A 21,024-nucleotide genomic window follows, 5' to 3' on the forward strand; every position below is an offset into this window, starting at 1 on the left:
GAAGAACCTGGAGGAAACTGGAAGAAACTGGAGGAAACTGGAAGAAACTGGAAGAAACTGGAGGAAACTGGAAGAAGCGGGAAGAAACTGGAAGAAACTGGAGGCAACTGGAGGAAACTGGAAGAAACTGGAGGAAACTGGAAGAACCTGGAAGAAACTGGAAGAAACTGGAAGAAACTAGAAAAAACTGGAGGAAACTGGAAGAAACTGGAAGAAACTGAAGGAAACTGGAAGAAACTGGAAGAAACTGGAAGAAACTGGAGGAAACTAGAAGAAACTGGAAGAAACTGAAAGAAACTGGAGGAAACTGGAAGAAACTGAAAGAAACTGGAGGAAACTGGAATGAACTGGAGGAAACTGGAAAAAACTGGAGGAAACTGGAAGAAACTGGAAGAACGTGGAGGAAACTGGAATGAACTGGAGGAAACTCGAGGAAACTGGAAGAAACTGGAGGAACCTGGAAGAAACTGGAAGAAACTGGAGGAAACTGGAAGAAACTGGAGGAAACTGGAAGAAACTGGAAGAAACTGGAGGAAACTGGAAGAACCTGGAGGAAACTGGAAGAAACTGGAGGAAACTGGAAGAAACTGGAAGAAACTGGAGGAAACTGGAAGAAGCGGGAAGAAACTGGAAGAAACTGGAGGCAACTGGAGGAAACTGGAAGAAACTGGAGGAAACTGGAAGAACCTGGAAGAAACTGGAAGAAACTGGAAGAAACTAGAAAAAACTGGAGGAAACTGGAAGAAACTGGAAGAAACTGAAGGAAACTGGAAGAAACTGGAAGAAACTGGAAGAAACTGGAGGAAACTAGAAGAAACTGGAAGAAACTGAAAGAAACTGGAGGAAACTGGAAGAAACTGGAAGAAACTGGAGGAAACTGGAAGAAACTGGAGGAAACTGGAAGAAACTGGAAGAAACTGGAGGAAACTGGAAGAAACTGGAAGCAACTGGAAGAAACTGGAGGAAACTGGAAGAAAAACAGGATTTCTCAAGCTGAGGTTGAATTAAAACAAACCTAAGTCAATAAAGACACAGATTGATTTCACCCAATCAGAACGTCTCCCGTGAAAACACTGGACGCAGAAGTCGTTTATCCGGAGACCATAAATCCATTGAGACTTCACCCGTCCTTGACATCGAGCGACGAACAAACACGATTCAGAAAGTCAGATTAAACCTTGGTGGTCAAAATACCGTCACACAGAAGAGATATTTGTAATTTCCACATGTTGAGAGAAAAAATGTAATTCAGGGACTCAAACGAGCCACAACCAAAGCTTGACCTGGGGTTAATGAATAAAATCGAGTGGCTCGGCTTCTCCTCTTGTGTGTCTAGGAAACGTCAATAGCTAGATGAATTTGACTCATGGACGCCGACACGATTCTGCTGCCACAGGCGAAACCGGACGGATCAATATCACGATCACCGATCCACCTGAACGGAGAAATTCAATACTAGCCTTGTTTTTTGATTCTGATGAACGAATAGTCTCAGTTTACTGAGTTACTCACGGCTCTATCGGGGAACTACGGGGTTTCAGGAGGACTCGGACTCCACGTCGAAGGACTTTCAGGTTTTAGGGCGACTAATACTTTTGCCAATACTTCTACTTCCAGGTACAAAAGCTGCTCCAAAGAAAGTCGGAGGAGCTTTTTCCAATTATCATCAAGGCCAAACAATGCGTGTATCATTCGTTCTTTCCATTTTCAATTGGCAATCAAAAATCAAAACATGAAAAAGTGACTGGTTATTTTTTTATTTGTTTTTATTATAACACAGGGTTCACGTGACCCGGCGGTTCTACGTTCATGGTACGCGGCAGTTCGGGTAACCATGGCTACCATGGCGGCGCTGGAACAACACACAGTTTTGATTAAGGACTTGTTCCACAGCGGTTTGACGCACAAAGACATTTCCTGCACGTTGCAGCAGATGGGTCTCTCAGAAATGAGCGTCAGAAGATTCTGTGCTCGGCATGATCTGAGGAGAAAAAGTCATATATCAGACGCAGAGCTGGAGAGCACTTTGATTCAATCTATTTATGAGGTAAGTTTTTATTCAGATGTCCACAGTATATTGCAAATATTATATATTATATAGCAAACACTGACAGTAAATGTGTAATCCCGTGACAGACGGGATCATCATATGGCCGAAAGTTCATGACCGGCTATTTGTCTTCACTGGGGGTGCATGCTGGAGAAGGTCGGGTTGGAAGAACCCTCAGAGAGCTCCATCAGCCATACCATGAATTCCGGCGTCAGGTAAAGTTTGTGCTGTAAAAAGTGCAATTTATACATATAATGGTAATCACGTGGATACCTCACGTGTGGGACTAAATTAATTCTTCCAGATGTGCCACCGAACCGGTTCCAGGGCTGCTATTACGAGCAAAGAAAGCAGAGCAGCAGATGAGCGTCCAACGAACCTTTCAGACCATCTGAGGGCCAAGTTTCCAGTTGCATCGGTGGCGGGTCTGTGAGGAGTCTGGAGTAAATCTTCAGGTGTGAATGAGACAAAGACTGGCCAAGGACCGTCGCTGACGGGTTGCAGAACACTTGAAGCAAGTGTGTAAGTGTGATAGTGTGTAATACTGTTAGACGCAGCAGAAGGGAAACAGGTTTGTTGCTCCGAGACAATTGCTGCTCATCGGCTCCTGTCGTCCTTCATGTCTTCATTTGTCCATCATGTTCTTTCTTTTCTTTATTTCTCTTTTCTTTTTTTTTTTTTACCTTGTCTGCACACATGTTAATGGCTGACACCATGCCGGTAAAAACCTAAGGCATATATATGTGCATTATTACTATATTTAATACACACGGAGGCACACGTCGAGCACTGGAAATCTGCAACAAAAACAAAAACACGAAACCGACACGGAGCTGACAAAAACATGAGCAGCAAATGACCCAAATCTCGAGATCTGATCACAGTCTGAGCTAAGCTACCGCTAACTAACCCCAAAAACTACAGAGCAAGCATGCAGGTGAACAAGCCAGTGTGTATGTCTATGTGTGCGTGTGTGCGTGTGTATATGTCTGTGTGGCTATGTGTGTGTGTGTGTGTGTATGCATATGTTTGTGTGGCTGTGTATGTGTGTGTGTGTGTGTGTGTGTGTGTGTGTGTATATGTATACGTCTGAGTGGCTGTGTGTATGTGTGTGTGTGTGAGCGTGTAAATGTGTGGCTATGTGTATGCATGTGTGTGGGTATGCGTGTGTGTGTGTGTGTGTGTGTGTGTGTGTGTGTGTGTGTGTGTGTGTGTGTGTGTAATAATCCTATCAAAACTCCACCTGAAGTGTATCTATAGTGGGGGAGGGGGGGGAGCAACCCCGCCACCCGTGAGACCAGAGGCCGACGAGGAAGAACCCGGAACCCAGGCCACCAGCAACCCCACAGAGGGGAGAAGTAGGAGGGAGGCAACCCACCGCCAGCGAGGATGGACGCCCACGCTCCCCCACCGGCCATCCAAGTCGACGGGAGCCGGCCCTCCAAGCCGGGCCAGGGCCACACCGTACCTCCACTATTTCTTTCTTTCTGAACAGATGAATGTTTGGCTTTTCAAATAATCAGCTGTGTTTTGTGTTTACGCCCCATTTCTGCAGAGAGGACGGCGTGTTCCAGCAAAGAGGACGGGATGTCCCAGCAAAGAGGACGGTGTGTCCCTGCAGAGAGGACGGGATGTCCCTGCAGAGAGGACGGCGTGTCCCAGTAGAGAAGACGGTATGTCCCAGCAGAGAGGACAGCGTGTCCCATCAGAGAGGACGACGTGTCCCATCAGAGAGGACGGTATGTCCCAGCAGAGAGGACAGCGTGTCCCATCAGAGAGGACGGTGTGTCCCTGCAGAGAGGACGGGATGTCCCTGCAGAGAGGACGGGATGTCCCAGCAGAGAGGACGGCGTGTCCCATCAGAGAGGACGGTATGTCCCCTAAACTGCCTTCAGGTGAAGCAGCTTTTTGTCCTCCTTCTGCTTCAGAGACTCGTCTCACGGTTCATCTGAATCGACGGAAAACGACCGGAGGCTCAAATTCCTCGGAGCAGCAGCAGCTCTGAGTTCCGTCCCCCGACGGAGCAGCAGGTAAAGACATTCCAGAGCCACGGGCCAGTTTCCACTCGGATATCTACCGCCTTCCTTTTGTCTGCCGGAGACGCTCCTCTGCTCAGTCGTCCTCCGAGGAGACGGGAAGATGACGTCCCGCCGGATCTACCTGAAGACAACTGTCCTGGTTGCTCTGGCGACGCTGGCAGCTCTCGGAGGTAAAGTAGGTGCACGCTTTGGTTTTCCTTTGGCTTAATTTGCTCCGACCAAGTTAGTGTGCAGGACGTGTGAGGGACGTGAGTGACGTCTCCGCTTGTAAAGACCTGGTTTACGAGGACGTTCATAAAAGAAGGATCCAGAAAATACTAGAAAAGATGAATCCATCAGAAAACGTCGCTCCTGCTTCTGTTTTAATTGGTGTCGCAAAATGATTCTCACACACACACACACACACACACACACACACACACACACACACACACACACACACACACACCTGTAAAAGCGTTTTTTCCTCCCTTAACTAACGGTTCCAGCGACGGTTGTAACTCGAGGACGGTGTTTCCTCCGGCCCCACATACGGGGACGAGGAGGTGGGGGGGCATTTATTGATGTCAGACGTTTCCAAACAAACGTCCTCTTGTCTCCAAAGGAGTTCATAGTTCAGTAGAAGTCTGCAGAAGGAGCCCGGACCATCACGCCTCCATCACCATGCTGACCAGGCTGACTTGGTTTTTAACCGGGTCAGTTTTTGATTGAGGCGGTTTTTGACATGGGGTGGTTTTTGATTGAGGCGGTTTTTGACATGGGGTGGTTTTTGATTGAGGCGGTTTTTGACATGGGGTGGTTTTTGATTGAGGCGGTTTTTGACATGGGGTGGTTTTTGATTGAGGCGGTTTTTGACATGGGGTGGTTTTTGATTGAGGCGGTTTTTGATTGGGGTGGTTTTTGATTGAGACGGTTTTTGACATGGGGCGGTTTTTGATTGAGGCGGTTTTTGACATGGGGTGGTTTTTGATTGAGGCGGTTTTTGACATGGGGTGGTTTTTGATTGAGGCGGTTTTTGATTGGGGTGGTTTTTGATTGAGACGGTTTTTGACATGGGGCGGTTTTTGATTGAGGCGGTTTTTGACATGGGGTGGTTTTTGATTGAGGCGGTTTTTGACATGGGGTGGTTTTTGATTGAGGCGGTTTTTGATTGGGGTGGTTTTTGATTGAGGCGGTTTTTGATTGGGGTGGTTTTTGATTGAGGCGGTTTTTGATTGGGGTGGTTTTTGATTGAGGCGGTTTTTGATTGAGGCGGTTTTTGACATGGGGTGGTTTTTGATTGGGGCAGTTTTTGATTGAGGTCGTTTTTGACCTGGGGCGGTTTTTGACCGATGCAGTATTTGATTGGGGTGGTTTTCGATTGAGGTCGTTTTTGACTTAGGTGTTTTTTGTCTGGGGTGCTATTTGTCTGAGGCGATTTTTGAGCCGAGTGGTTTTTGACCTGGGTTAGTTTTTGACTTAGGTGGTTTTTGATTGAGGTCGTTTTTGACCTGGGGCGGTTTTTGACTTAGGTGGTTTTTGTCTGGGGTGCTATTTGTCTGAGGCGGTTTTTGATCCGAGTGGTTTTTGACCTGGGGTGGTTTTGGATTGGGGCAGTTTTTGACCGATGCGGTATTTGATTGGGGCTGTTTTCAATTGAGGTCGTTTTTGACCGGGTGGTTTTTGATTGAGGCAGATTTGGATTGGGGCAGTTTTTGACCCGGGCTGTTTCTGACCAGGGCGGTTTTTGATTGAAGCGGTTTTTGACCCGGGGTAGTTTTTGACCCGGGGTAGTTTTTGACCCGGGGTAGTTTTTGACCTGGGGTAGTTTTTGACCCGGGGTAGTTTTTGACCTGGGGTGGTTTTTGACCGATGCGGTTTTCGATTGAGGTGGTTTTTGACCTGGGGCAGTTTTTGATTGGGGCAGTTTTTGCTGATAAACAGAGTTTAGTTTTAGTTAAAGGACTTGCCGGTCCAGATCATCCCAAGAGTCCTGTGGTTTATTCAGATTTAACACTGAATTAAAATATAAACCAAAGTTAACGTTTTTTTTTTAAGAAGAAAGACACGTCCTGGCGGCGGCGTCTCCAAATAAACCAAACCATTCAGCCTTTTTCCACCTGCACCGGCGTCAACCGTCACATTTCACACCACGACAAACCTGCTGACTGAAGCCTGCACGACACCAACCCCTGTTTCCCAGCTTCTCCGGGTGTGACAGCGCTTATTATAGCGGGAACATCCGGTTCTGGGAACCTTCCTTACAGAACTTTGGACTCCTAATTGTTTGGAACTGTCATCCCACAATCTCTCCTCTAATATCACTGCTGATGTCTTTCCTCGTTAGCATTCTATTATTACATGAATGCTCCCGGCTAACAAACTGTGGAGACTAGAAGTGCTGCAACTTGAATCTGCAGCGTCTGGCTGCTGCTTAACCTCCTAATTCCTGTTGAGGTTCGTTTCTCACGTTCTGCTAAATAAATACTGGCAGAGTTCTGCTGTGTTTTTATCTGCTTTAACTATTGGTCCTTACGTTACCTTGGAGATTAATGTGATGTCGGATTTCTTTATTCTTTTAAGATAATAATACACGATTATCAACATCATGAAGTCTGAAGAATAACTCAAACAAAAGCCATGAAGAGAAAGAGTCCTTTATGATCGCACTGAAATCAGCCGGATTTCATAATAACGGCGATTATGAAGAAATGACCTCGTCTGCATAATAACCTGGAGCAGACTCTTTCACCATAGTTTACATTCATCCTGCTTCTGCTGTTTCTTTGTTAGTGAAAATATAAGTTAATATATGAATAACGTGACTGAAGCCCACAGGCACATTCGAGGTATTGGAGATCACATGACCCGTCTCCATGCCAACGACATACAAGCTAATATTATATAAGTTAAGATAATAATACGTGTTAATAATAACACGTGCAATAACCATAATGTGCAATATCTGTCTACCTCACAAACATCCTACCTGATTTTTTTTGCACTGTTTTTCTTTCTTTTTCCTGTACTGCACTACTTTTTTTATTCTTCATTCCAATATATATACTCTTTAGATTTTGTAATTATATATTTTTTTACTGCATGTGTGTGCTAAGTGTACTGCTGCTGCACAGAGTGAATTTCCCCATTGAGGGAGAAATAAAGGATAATCTTATTTCATTACTACTACCACTACTAATACTACTGTCTTGTAGCAGACGCTTTTATCCAAAGTGACTTACAACTGAGAGAACACAACAAGAAATCACATATGAGGCTCCAGCTAGATCAGTGCCGGTCAGAGTAATGAGAGTCCAGTTGGACACTGGTGCTGCCAAGCCAGTGCTAGAATCTTATTTATTTATTTCTACGCCCAACCCATCAGTCCCTTTAACCCTTGTGCTGTCTTTGGGTCAAGGAAGGAGGAAGGGAGGAAGGAAGGAAGGAAGGAAGGAAGGAAGGAAGGAAGGAAGGAAGGAAGGAAGGAAGGAAGGAAGGAAGGGAGGGAGGGAGGGAGGAAGGAAGGAAGGAAGGAAGGAAGGAAGGAAGGAAGGAAGGAAGGAAGGGAGGGAGGGAGGGAGGAATGGAGAAAAAAGAAGGAAGGAAGGAAAGAAGGAAGGAAAGAAAGAAGGAATGGAGAAAAGAAGGAAGGAAGGAAGGAAGGAAGGAAGGAAGGAAGGAAGGAAGGAAGGAAGGAAGGAAGGAAGGAAGGAAGGGAGAAAAGAAGGAAGGAAGGAAGGAAGGGAGAAAAGAAGGAAGGAATGGAGAAAAGAAGGAAGGAAGGAAGGAAGGAAGGGAGAAAAGAAGGAAGGAAGGGAGAAAAGAAGGAAGGAAGGAAAGAAGGGAGGAAAGAAGGAAGGGAAAAAAGAAAGAAGGAAGGAAAGAAGGGAGGAAAGAAGGAAGGGAGAAAAGAAAGAAGGAAGGAAAGAAGGGAGGAAGGAAGGAAAGAAGGAAGGAAGGAAAGAAGGGAGGAAGGAAGGAAAGAAGGAAGGAAGGGAGAAAAGAAGGAAGGAAGGAAAGAAGGGAGGAAGGAAGGAAAGAAGGAAGGAAGGAAATAAGGGAGGAAAGAAGGAAGGAAGGGAGAAAAGAAGGAAGGAAGGGAGAAAAGAAAGAAGGAATGGAGAAAAGAAGGAAGGAAGGAAAGAAGGGAGGAAGGAAGGAAAGAAGGGAGAAAAGAAGGAAGGAAAGAAAAAGAAGGGAGAAAAGAAAGAAGGAAGGGAGAAACGAAGGAAGGAAGGAAAGAAGGGAGAAAAGAAAGAAGGAAGGAAAGAAGGAAGGAAGGGAGAAAAGAAGGAAGGAAGGAAAGAAGGGAGGAAGGAAGGAAAGAAGGGAGAAACGAAGGAAGGAAGGGAGAAAAGAAGGAAGGAAGGAAATAAGGGAGGAAAGAAGGAAGGAAGGGAGAAAAGAAAGATGGAATGGAGAAAAGAAGGAAGGAAGGAAAGAAGGGAGGAAGGAAGGAAAGAAGGGAGAAACGAAGGAAGGAAGGAAAGAAGGGAGAAAAGAAAGAAGGAAGGGAGAAACGAAGGAAGGAAGGAAAGAAGGGAGGAAAGAAGGAAGGAATGGAGAAAAGAAGGAAGGAAGGAAAGAAGGGAGAAACGAAGGAAGGAAGGAAAGAAGGGAGAAAAGAAAGAAGGAATGGAGAAAAGAAGGAAGGGAGAAGGAAGGAGAGAGCAGGAGGAAAGAAGGAACAGGAGAATTAGGTCATTTTGACCCAAAGACAGTGCAAGGGTTATACAACAAAGCTACGTCTAAAAAGACGCCATCATGCGATCATCTTGTCATAAGTGCAGCTTCCTCAGAGTCCTGCAGAGATCTGGATCTTCTAAGAAGTTCACAAGCTGCAGCGGTTCTCCGTAAACCTGTAGTCTGACTCACGTTTAGGGGATAAAGGCAGTACTCGAGTTGTAAAAAAAACACTAAACAGAAAGGTTTTAAGTTTAGTTTTAAAGGTGGAGGTGGTGTCAGCCTCCTTAACCCAGATTGGAAGTTGGTTCCATAGTAATGGTGCCTGATAGCAGAACGCCCGCCCTCCAAATCTACATTTGGATACTCTAGGAACTACGAGTAAACCTGCACTCTGAGAACGGAGAGCTCTGCCAGGAACATAAGGCACTATCAGGTCTTGCAAATAATGCGGAGCGAAGCCGTTTTGGGCTTTATATGCAAGTAATACAATTTTAAATTGGATTCTGAATTTTACAGGTAGCCAATGGAGCGACGCTAACACTGGAGAGACGTGGTCTCTCCTGCTGATTCCTGTCAGCACTCGTGCTGCTGCATTTTGGATCAGCTGGAGCCTATTCAGCAAATTACTTGGACATCCTGCTAACAACACATTACAGTAATCCAGTCTAGAAGATACAAACGCATGAACTAGTTTTTCTGCATCACTCTGCGAGAGGATTTTCCTAATTTTTGCAATATTACGGAGATGGAAAGATGCTATTTTACAAATCTGATTAACATATGGTTTAAACGACAAATCCTGATCGAAAATAACACCAAGGTTTCTCACAGTTGCACTGGAAGCCATCGCAACACCATCTAGTCCCTTCCTAAGATCCTTTGGTGATGACTCTAAATGTTGAAATAGCAGTAAAACCACATTCATTGATGAAATGACATAAGGGATGGAAAGGAGGGATGGCAGTTTTACAGGGGGGATGATTTTGACCGTTTTTATTTCAGGGGGGATGCCATCTCCCCTCATCCCCCCTCAACTTCAGTACTGGATAAAGGTGCTGCTGGTGACCTCCGCTGACCTCTGACCTCTGCTGCTTCCTCTCCACAGATGTGTCCGGCGACAGCCGCCTGCACCGGATCCTGAGGAGGAGAGACGGTAAGGAGCTCCAACCCCCGCCACCCCGCCGCTGACCCGCTGCACCAGAACCGCTAACCCTGTCCAACCTTTCTCCCCCAGCGCCAGGAACCACCGGCACTTAGCAATGCCACCTTTCAGAAATAGAAATAAGGGATTTCAGCAGCACAGGCACCAAAAAAAGGGACATCCCCAAAACTTCTAAACTGCATAGAAATGTACAGGACTGTCTCAGAAAATTAGAATATTGTGATAAAGTTCTTTATTTTCTGTAATGCAATTAAAAAACAAAAATGTCATACATTCTGGATTCATTACAAATCAACTGAAATATTGCAAGCCTTTTATTATTTTAATATTGCTGATTATGGTTTACAGTTTAAGATTAAGATTCCCAGAATATTCAAATTTTTTCAGATAGGACATTTGAGTTTTCTTAAACTGTAAGCCATGATCAGCAATATTAAAATAATAAAAGGTTTGCAATATTTCAGTTGATTTGTAATGAATCCAGAATGTATGACAGTTTTGTTTTTGTAATTGCATTACAGAAAATCACGATATTCTAATTTTCTGAGACAGTCCTGTAGCTACAGGTGAAGGTCGGAAAATTAGAATCTGGTGTAAAAGTTTTTTTTCAATTTATTTCAATAATTCAACTTAAAAGGTGAAATTAAATAATTACATAGTCTTATTACATGCAAAGCAAGATATGTTAAACCTTTATTTGTTATAATTTTGATGATTGAATTGTTTATTGATTTCATAAAATATTTACATTTTTTAAGATTTTTTATTTGAGGTTTTCATAAACTGTGAGCCATAATCACCAAAATTATAACAAATAAAGTGAAGTTTGTCACTCAAACATGTCTGACTCTGGGCTGACCAATGGGGAAGCATCACTGTCAAAATGATTCAATAAAAAAAAAAATACTTAAAAACTTTTTTCACTTCAATAAAAGAAAATCACTTCAAATCGAAAAAAATATTTTCAATCAAAACAAAAGTGTTCAAATGCAATGTCCTACCCATAATATGGCCCAAACACAAAAAAACACTACTTCAATCAAAAAAGTTGCTTCAAACAAAAAATACTTCACTTCTATCAAAGAAAAGAAAAACTGTTCAAATGCATTTTTTTGAGTCTCAAATAATTTTTTGCATTCAAACACTTTTTTTACTTGATTGAAATCATTTTTTTTTATTGAAAAGATTATTTTTTTAATTGAAAATATATTTTTTCTAATATTCTAATTCTAATAATTATTCTTGGCATTATCATGATATATTGTTATATATTATAGTATGGTGATATCATTTTGTTATGTTATAATATTATAAAAAATATTATGTTACCGTATTTTCTGGACTATAAGCCGCACCTCCATATAAGCCGCATCCGCTCTATTTATTAAAAAAAAAAAAAAGATATGCAAGCCGCAGATATTTATGTACAGAAGGATTTTGAACTGTAAATGATGTACATGTTTGTACCTAAATAGATCCTTTCCTAACAGTGTCTTTTAACACGGCAGCAACTTTGCTGATTAAAACTGGACAGAACCAAGAGAAAATAACCGGTATTTATTTATCTATTTATCTGTTTGAAATCTGCTTCTACTTCTATCTGCTAAAGAAGAAGTAGCGTATTCTTCTTTGTATTTATTTTGTCTTAGTTTTGATTCTAATTCCGGTTAGAGCGCCCCGAGCGGTGGAAGAAAAATCCACAGAATATCTGCACCTTTGTATAAGCTGCACGGTTGAAAACCTATGAAAAAAGTAGCGGCTTATAGTCCAGAAAATACGGTAATATTAGGATATTACTATATTATTATGCTATATTTATATTATATCGTGCTACACCACTCTATATGATAATTATTTATTTGTTTACTTATTTATTCTGGAATTAATATTCTTAATTTATTTATCTACTTTCATCATATCATGATGTCGTCTTTTGTCGCTGTTTGTACTGTATGTAAGAAAAAAAAAAAAAAAGAAAATATTTTTTTTGATTGAATAATTAAGACACAAATCTACCTGCTGCTGACCGGCTGCACCAGAACTGCTAAACCTGTCAAACCTTTCTCCCCCAGCGCCTGGAACCACCAGCACCGGTACCAGCACCAGCACCAGCACCGGTACCAGCACCGGTACCAGCACCAGCACCAGCACCGGTACCAGCACCGGCCCGGCCCAGTCCCCCGTCTCCATCCCGTCCTCCGAGGCCCAGGACTTCCTGGCCAAGCTGAGCAGAACCAAGAGGAACCTCTGGGACCGGAACCGGCCAGACGTGCAGCAGTGGATCATGCAGTTCCTGTACATGGGCTTTGACGAGGAGGTGAGTTGTTGTGGAGAAATAAAAACAATCAGCCGGACGGGGTTTTTAGTCTTTATGATAAACCGAACACAAAAGTTCTTTCAGCTCTTTTTTTTTTCCAAATATTTAACATATATTGTTCAAACTTTGAGGCAATAAAAACTTCATCTTCTAACAGGCATCAAGACACACGTGTATTTTATCAGAAAACCTGAAAATAAAAATAAAAAACAGATGGAGTTTTTTTTATTCTTCCTGTTTAATATTTGAATAATTAAAAATCAGATTTTATTCTTTTGTCCCAAATATCCGATACTTGGCACTAATTAACTACATCCAACAAAACCTGGGCTTTAAAGCTGTCAGTAAAGAAGTACACGACAAAATAAAAATACAAAACACAAAACAGACAGTAGAAGATAAAATTCTGAGTCTTTATCTGAGTTGTTGAGCTCGAACAATCAAACAAACAAACAAACAAAAAAACAAGGCGTAAACATGAGCTTGGTTTGCCGTCTAAGAGAAAGTAAGTAGAGTATTAGAGTCATGCAGGAGAAAAAATGTTTGAGAGGGGAAGATGTTTTTTTATTGTGCACTTCCGAGAAAAAAGTCGAAATGTCGAGATTAATGTTGAAATACAATTTCAAGAATAAAGTTGAAATTTCGTTAACAAAGTCGAAATTTCGCCCTTTTTCTCAACATTTCAACTTTATTCACGAAATTTTGACTTTTTTCTCAACATTTCGACTTTTTTCTCGACATTTCGAGATTAATGTTGAAATACAATTTTGAGAAAAAAGTCGAAATGTCGAGATTAATGTTAAAATACAATTTCAAGAATGAAGTGAACAAAGTCGAAAATTCGCCTTTTTTCTCAACATTTCAACTTTATTCACGAAATTTTGACTTTTTTCTCAACATTTCGAGATTAATGTTGAAATATAATTTCAAGAATAAAGTTGAAGTTTCGTGAACAAAGTCGAAATTTCGACTTTTTTCTCTCAACATTTCAACTTTATTCATGAAATTTTGACTTTTTTCTCAACATTTAAATTTTTTTCTCGACATTTCGAGATTAATGTTGAAATACAATTTTGAGAAAAAAGTCGAAATGTCGAGAAAAAAGTCGAAATGTCAAGATTAATGTTTAAATACAATTTCGTGAACAAAGTCAAAATTTTGCCTTTTTTCCTCAACATTTCAACTTTATTCACGAAATTTTGACTTTTTTTCTCAACATTTCGAGATTAATGTTGAAATACAATTTCAAGAATAAAGTCGAAATTTCGACTTTTTTCTCTCAACATTTCAACTTTATTCACAAAATTTTGACTTTTTTCTCAACATTTCTTCCTTTTTTCTCGAAGCGCATAATGAAAAAAAAATCTTCCTACTCTAAAAATGTATTTTCATTTTTCTCCTGCCTGGCCCTAATACTGTTCCGTAGTAAAAACCCTCTCAGGAAAGCAGACAGCAGATAACGACAGCAGCGAGGAGAAAACACAGCCAGAACATGCGGCGCTGCCTCTGACAGCTGGCGGGAGCTGAAAGGTCAAAGCTGTCAGAGGATTGGCCTTTTCAACGCTGCCGCCGTCGCCGTAGTCGCCTCTTATCTGCTGTGTCTGTTAACTCGACGGGTTTCCAAACATGTCACGTCTGTGTTGCAGAGGCTGGAGGCCGACCTGTCGTACTGGAGGGACCACGCTCGCTCCAACGACCCGGGCCGGCAGCATCACTACGACGAGAACGCCCCCATCGCCCCGCGGGACGCCACCGCCTACCGGCACGGCGCCAACGTCAACTACGACTATTACTAACGCCGCGGCGCCTGGGCCGAGTCTATATACCCACCAGCGCTGGGTCGTATAATCCCTCCATACGGAAGAGTATTAGGGCCAGGCAGGAGGAAACATATTTGAGAGGGGAAGATTTTTTTTTATTGTGTCGAAATGTTGAGAAAAAAGTAGAAATGTCGAGAAAAAAGACGAAATTTCGTGAATAAAGTTGAAATGTCGAGAAAAAAGTAGAAATGTTGAGATTAATGTTGAAATACAATTTCGAGAAAAAAGTCAAAATTTCGAGAAAAAAGTGGAAATGTCGAGAAAAAAGTCGAAATGTTGAAGAAAAAAGTGGAAATGTCGAGAAAAAAGTCGAAATTTTGTGAATAAAGTTGAAATGTCGAGAAAAAAGTAGAAATGTTGAGATTAATGTTGAAATACAATTTCGAGAAAAAAGTCGAAATGTCGAGAAAAGTCCAAATTTAGACGAAAAAAGGCGAAATGTCGAGAAAAAAGTCAAAATTTTGTCAATAAAGTTGAAATGTCGAGAAAATAGTAGAAATGTTGAGATTAATGTTGAAATACAATTTCGAGAAAAAAGTCAAAATTTCGAGAAAAAAGTCCAAATTTAGACGAAAAAAGGCGAAATGTTGAAGAAAAAAGTCAAAATTTTGTGAATAAAGTTGAAATGTCGAGAAAAAAGTAGAAATGTTGAGATTAATGTTGAAATACAATTTTGAGAAAAAAGTCGAAATTTCGCCTTTTTTCTTATCATTTCAACTTTTTTCTCGAAGTGCATAATGAAAAAAAAAATCTTCCCCCTCTAAAATATGATCTTTATTCTTCTCCTGCCTGGCCCTAATACTCTCATACTCTCCAGCTGTCGCTTTCATCCGGTAAATAAAAGAATTGCATAACACAGACGTGTCCTTCTTCAACATTTGGTTGTAAATAAAGATGTTGCTCTCTTTCCTGCCTCTGCATCCTGAATATGTTTTTTTTTCTCTCTTTTTTTGTTGTTTAAATTGCACTTAACGACATAAGTATATTCTCAACTTTCAATATTATACACAAACTATTGGAAATATTTTATCAAAATAGCATTTTCACATCAAAATGATGACGCACATCTGGACGAGAAGCTTCACGAATGCGGTGACGTCCTGAAGAGCCGACGATGACGCCGGGTCAGTCTTTTCTCTGAAGTCCTGGCGCGGACCGGGGCGTCCGCCGCCGCTAGCGCCGCCGCCGCGGCTCGTCCCCGAGCGAAACACGCCGGGCCAAACGGAGGCTGAGCTGCGTGCAGAAAGGCGGTGGATTCAACATCGAAAAAGCAGAAGATCGCAGAGAAAAAAGGAGGCGGGGTTTCCGTGTTCTCCGTCTTTAAGGCTCGTCCAATCAGCCGCAGCAGCTCCGGAGCGGGAAGTTCCCGCTGGCGTCGCCGCCGCGACTCCAACGCAAGGCAACGGGAGTTTCTGCGACACAAACTCGTCTCTGCTTCTCAAAAAACAAAAAAAAAAAAAAAAGGACGCCGTTCCAAAAGTGCACGACTCACAGCAGGTTATGTCAGTGTTTTGTTGGTTTTTCTTCTTCTCTGTTTTCAGAGGAGTGTGAGGAGCGACGCCGGGCCTCAGTTGTGTCGGGGTCGGCCTTTCTTCATGCGGGCAGCTTTGGGTTTGGGGATGTACTGGTTGTTGGCCTGGTGCTCCAGCTCCCTGCTGAAGTACTGGATGGTTTTGTTCAGGCCTTCCTCCAGGGGAACCTGGGGAAACAGGAGGAAGGAGAAACCCCATGAGCACCAGACCTGGGGCCTCATTTATAAAAGAGTGTGTAGGATTCATACTAAAAGTGCACGTAAACTCAAAAGCCGAAAATGGCGGGCGCAAAAAAAAACAACCTGATTTATAAAACCGTGTGCACGCACACTTGCACGCAATGTTCTCTTTATAAATCACAGTCTAGCTGGAAGGTTGCGCACGTGAATTCGCCTCATACCCCGCCCCCTACACGCCCACTTTATACCATAAATGGGCAATGCAAAGTAGTTCATGACTGTATTTGCATATGAATGAACCTGCTGAGCATGCGCAGCGCCACCTGCAGCCTGTTCCTGCTGCGCGTCAGGATGAATGAGACGTGTCGAGCCACCGTGCCACTGAATTTCACGGAGACTGAGATGGAGATGTTGTGGATGAGGTGGAGGACAGGAAAATGACATTATTTGGTGGTCACAGTAAAAGTAGAAAAAGTATATAAATAATATAAAATAAAGCGAGCGAGTGGCAGCACGTCGTTGCTGCCCGTGAGTGCCACGGACAGATCTGTTGCAGAAAAAAAAAAGAAGTGGCGTGATTTGAAGGTGGAGGCCAAGAGGTACGGAGACCCTAAAGGGACCCGGACTAAAGTTCTTTATTTTCTGTAATGCAATTAAAAAAACAAAAATGTCATACATTCTGGATTCATTACAAATCAACTGAAATATTGCAAGCCTTTTATTCTTTTCATGCTTACAGTTTAAGAACTCAAATATCCTATCTCAAAAAATTTAAATATTCTGGGAATCTTAATCTTAAACTGTAAACCATAATCAGCAATATCAAAATAATAAAAGGCTTGCAATATTTCAGTTGATTTGTAATGAATCCAGAATGTATGTTGTTTTTTTAATTGCATTACAGAAAATAAAGAACTTTATCACAATATTCTAATTTTCTGAGACAGTCCTGTATTTTACAGTGTGTTTTTTGGGGAGTTTGTTATGTTAAGTTTTGTGTCCTTATTTATTTTACTTTTTTTTTTGTTTTGTTTTGTGTGTGTGTGGTAAAATATAAAACGGGGTATTCTGTCGAATCCTTAAAGAAAAAAAATAAAAGAAAAAATATCTGAACTGTTGTTGCTTGTTAAAGTCACTGCTTTATGCAACACGGAAACGCTGCGTCCCCGTCTCCCCCCCAATGCCGGACCGGGGGGGGGCCGTAGACGACACCTACCACGGGTTCCCAGCCCAGCAGCATCTTGGCCTTGCGGATGTCGGGTCTCCTCCGCTGCGGGTCGTCCTGAGCCTCCGACAGGAACTGGATCTGGCTACGACTCACTGCAGCGTCGGGGACAAACAGAGAACAGAGAGAGACGGTTATATGGCCGTCCATACGCCGCCTTTGTTTGAGATATCAGTTAACAATGCAGTTTATTCTGAGATCAAACGTCATGACTGATCCAAGAAAACATCCGTGACTGCGTTTACATGCATAACCCTTTTAAAATCCGAATATTGGCAATAATCCTAATTTGCACGGCCATGTAAACACTAATAACCCCTTTGAATAACCGGAATTTGCTCATATTGGGGTTTTTAAAAACCAGAATATGAGCCCTGGGTTTAATCCTTTTAAAACCCGAATATTGGGTCATGTAAACGCCTAACGGGATATCCCCATCAAAAGGAACATGAATCTGTTTTCTGCACATGCTCTGTTCACAAGGAATCCTGGTCTTTTGAGTCCAGGAAGTTCTTATAAACACGGAGAAACAAGACCAGGAGGAAACTAATCACTTCATAAATGTAATGAAGGATATGAACATTTCTGCATTTGTAGACGGTAGAAAGTACCGGGATAGAAGATTTACAAGAAGGTGAGAGAAAAGTTGCGCGAAGCAGCATTTGTTTTGAATTTGGATACAGGAAGAAGAAGTGGAAATGATGAGAATTGCGTCATGATGTTCTCCGTGCGTCGCTGGTTTGATCCAGATATCCCGAATGATTAATTACCATGGAAACGGAATATTCCGAATGTTTCATTAAAGCTGGGCATACACTGCGATATTTTAAATGGTTTGATTCAGCCCCATCTCACACTGCACGACTAGATCACTGAGTTCAAAAGTTCACAGCCCACGATTTATGGTCTCACACTGTACGACCCGATGCTCTGATGCTCCGTCTGCTCACACTATACGATCATAATCCTCACGTCGGACCTCTGTTACTGGAACTCGAGGCTGGTTTTAGGGGGGGCAGGGGTGGACTGTTCCCACCCAAACGTGCGTCCTGCCCACCTGATCAAAGGTTATGGGATCCTTTATTTTTTTATAATTATATATATATATATAATAAAATCCCAAAATATCTGTACCGTTTCTGATTGGGCAGGCACTGCGCATCATAGACACAACAATGAACGCAAACCGCAAAAGTTGTGTCTCGGCGGAGGCAAAATGAACACTTCTTTGTGTTCAAAAACAGCGCAGAGCGCACACTAAAGGCTGATTTATGGTTCCGCGTTACACCAACGCAGAGCCTACGGCGCAGGGTACGCGGCGACGCGCACCGTTTGTGGGAAATGCGGTCTTTTTTCTGCTATTAAAACATGATTTGTAATGTGAATTTGCAACACTTAAACTACAAATAATAGTTTTTGACGTGACATCAGAGATTGCGCATGCTCTCTGTGAAAGGATGAGGCAAATCGGGTCGTAGCTGCTTCAACTGTGCGATTCCTTCACGAGGAGCGACCAGGATTTCAAACACGCTTGATTTTCTTGCGACCTCACGATTTGTGATCGGGAGCTCGTCGTGAGGTGTTAATCTCTCGTCGTGAGGTGTTAATCTCTCGTTGTGAGGTGTTAATCTCTCGTCGTTACCCCACGTTTACTGCACGAGGCACGAGCAACGATTGGGTCAAAATCCGGCCCGATCCAAAAAATAGTCGCACGACTGGAGAATCGTCTCAAAACGAGCCGATAATCACACAGTGTCTGCCCGGCTCAACTGGAATATTAGCAATAACCCAAATTTTGACTGCATGTAAACGTAGTCCGTGAGCAGATCTGTGAGCTACAGAAGAGTATTAGGGCCATGCAGGAGAAAAATAAAAATAATGTTTGAGAGGGGATGATTTTTTTTTTATTATGCACTTCGAGTCAAAATGTCGAGATTAATGTTGAAATACAATTTCAAGAATTGAATTTCAACATTTCAACTTTATTCATGACATTTTTTACATTTTTTCAACATTTCGACTTTTTTCCTCAACATTTCGGCTTTTTTCTCAAAATTGTACTTCAACTTTATTCTCAACATTTTGACTCGAAGTGCATAATAAAAAAAAAATTCTTCCCCCTCTAAAATATTATTTTTATTTTTCTCCTGCAAGGCCCTGATACTCTTCCATAGTGAGCAGATCTGATGAAAATAATGTTTGTCTTCATGTGTGCAGTATAAAAACTAGAGGATGTTCACGTCTCTGCTGAGACTGAGATGTGATGACAGGCGTCTAACACGCAACTCTGACACGGTTGAACGCACAGGTACACACAGGTACACACAGGTAGACACAGGTACAGGTTGTTCTCTCACCAACGAGACTCTTGATGAGCTGAGCAAACTCCAGAATGGTGTGTTCTTCCGGGTTTCCCTGCAACAACACCGTTTACTTTCATCACATCAGTGTAAAGAAGAACACAGCAGGATGTTGATTTCTGCTCATTTTTCTGACCAAAAGTACTTTTGAGTAGTTTATAAAAACTCACCAGGTTGACGGGACTGCTGATGTTGCTGTTCATCAACAACACGAGACCGTTGACCAGGTCGCTGGAAGAGAAGGAGCAACAAGATGAACCCAAACACACTTTAACCTCATCCTATACAGATATATATATAGATATATATATATATATATATATATGAAAGAAAGAAAGAAAGAATACATACACAAATATAGACCCACACATATATATATATTATATACATACACACATACATACATATATATAAAAGATCCTATAAAATAACAACTGTTATTTGTTTGTTATTTCCCAGACATTTCCCAGAAATTGTTCTGCAATCAGAGATGAGATTAAACGTATTTAGAAACGTGGAACTTACTTTTAAAAAAACATGCAAAAGGTTATTAAATCAGGAACATAATTAAATATTGTGCTATTACAAAAATGTTGTATTTCTAGTTTTCTTATCAAGTAGATAAAATATGTCAGGTGGCCTTGAGTAGATAATAAAAGCTGCAGCGCACACACAAACACACAAACACACAAACCTTTTTATGAGATTTCACTGAACATCAAAACAAAAAAAGGTTATAAAACCATTTCCAAACAAATTATAGTTGAATGTTCTCCAGTTAGAAAGATCATAACTATTTAATTTATTATTCAATTTTGTTCCAGTATTGATAGACATATGTGAAAAAAAGTTAAATGATTTTGAATGATGTAATCTATTGACCATAAGAGGGAGGGAAAGGGAGAGGGGTGTGTTGTATTTATTTTTACTTACTTATTTTTTTTATTTTTCTTATTTTTTTTCTCTTATTCTTATTATTTATTTATTTTGGTTTAATTAATGTTATGAAAAGTTAAAAAAGGGGGTGAAATATTGATAATTATATTGTTATTGTAAATCTTATTTTTTTCTTTTTTTATTGTCCTCAATAAAGATATCTATACAAAAAAAAAAGATCATAAACATGTGGACAAGTGCAAAGATCAAAAAACCCAAATAAATACTAAACAAATACAAGATAAAAATCAAAGATCTGCGTCTCATTCCTTAAATCTGGGTGGGTTTCCAGGAGGGAGAAGCTGAATCTGGTCCGGTGGACAGACGAGACCCGAGCGGAGACGGGCCGTCTTAATCCCGTGTGTTCAGAAACCAAACAAAGCAATTCAGCCCAAACTCCTCAAGCATGTGAGGGCATCGGTCCAGCAGATAAAACTTGGACACGCAACGAGACACAGATCCAAAAAGAACAGCAGCAAATCTACCTCCAACTGGTGGAGTTGAAGTCCAGACTTCAACCCGCAGACGTAACGTAGTCGAGAAAAGACCTCAGGGACGTCGGTCAGCTCAGGTTGCATATTCAAATGATTATTTATTAATTACTTACTAATTAATTATTTTCTGGACTATAAACCGCTACTTTTTTCATAGGTTTTCAACCGTGCAGCTTATACAAAGGTGTGGTTATTCTGTGGATTTTTCTTCCACCACTCGGGGCGCTCTAACCGGAATTACAATC

At 41.6% G+C, this 21,024-nt stretch overlaps 2 protein-coding genes across 2 annotated transcripts in view; one reads left to right on the plus strand and one right to left on the minus strand.

The window, feature by feature from the left end:
* The first annotated feature begins 4,106 nt into the window (after positions 1–4,106).
* Positions 4,107–14,965, plus strand: ecrg4a (ECRG4 augurin precursor a). Its single transcript, XM_061724171.1, has 4 exons — positions 4,107–4,259; positions 9,860–9,907; positions 11,989–12,233; positions 13,880–14,965. Exons 1-4 carry the CDS (start codon positions 4,190–4,192, stop codon positions 14,027–14,029), a joined length of 513 nt encoding a protein of 170 aa, XP_061580155.1. The 5' UTR covers positions 4,107–4,189; the 3' UTR covers positions 14,030–14,965.
* The window catches only part of uxs1 (UDP-glucuronate decarboxylase 1), an 85,445-nt gene continuing 78,983 nt past the window's right edge, over positions 14,563–21,024 (minus strand). The window contains exons 12-15 of the mRNA XM_061724170.1: positions 19,520–19,580; positions 19,347–19,404; positions 16,981–17,084; positions 14,563–15,752 (exon numbers count right to left, since the gene is read on the minus strand). Of these exons, the coding sequence (XP_061580154.1) occupies positions 15,621–15,752; positions 16,981–17,084; positions 19,347–19,404; positions 19,520–19,580 (355 nt within the window). The 3' untranslated portion in view covers positions 14,563–15,620. The remainder of the gene's footprint in view (positions 15,753–16,980; positions 17,085–19,346; positions 19,405–19,519; positions 19,581–21,024) is intronic.

Source organism: Cololabis saira, chromosome 6 (genome assembly GCF_033807715.1).
Source record: "Cololabis saira isolate AMF1-May2022 chromosome 6, fColSai1.1, whole genome shotgun sequence".
NCBI classification, from domain to species: Eukaryota; Metazoa; Chordata; class Actinopteri; order Beloniformes; family Belonidae; genus Cololabis; species Cololabis saira.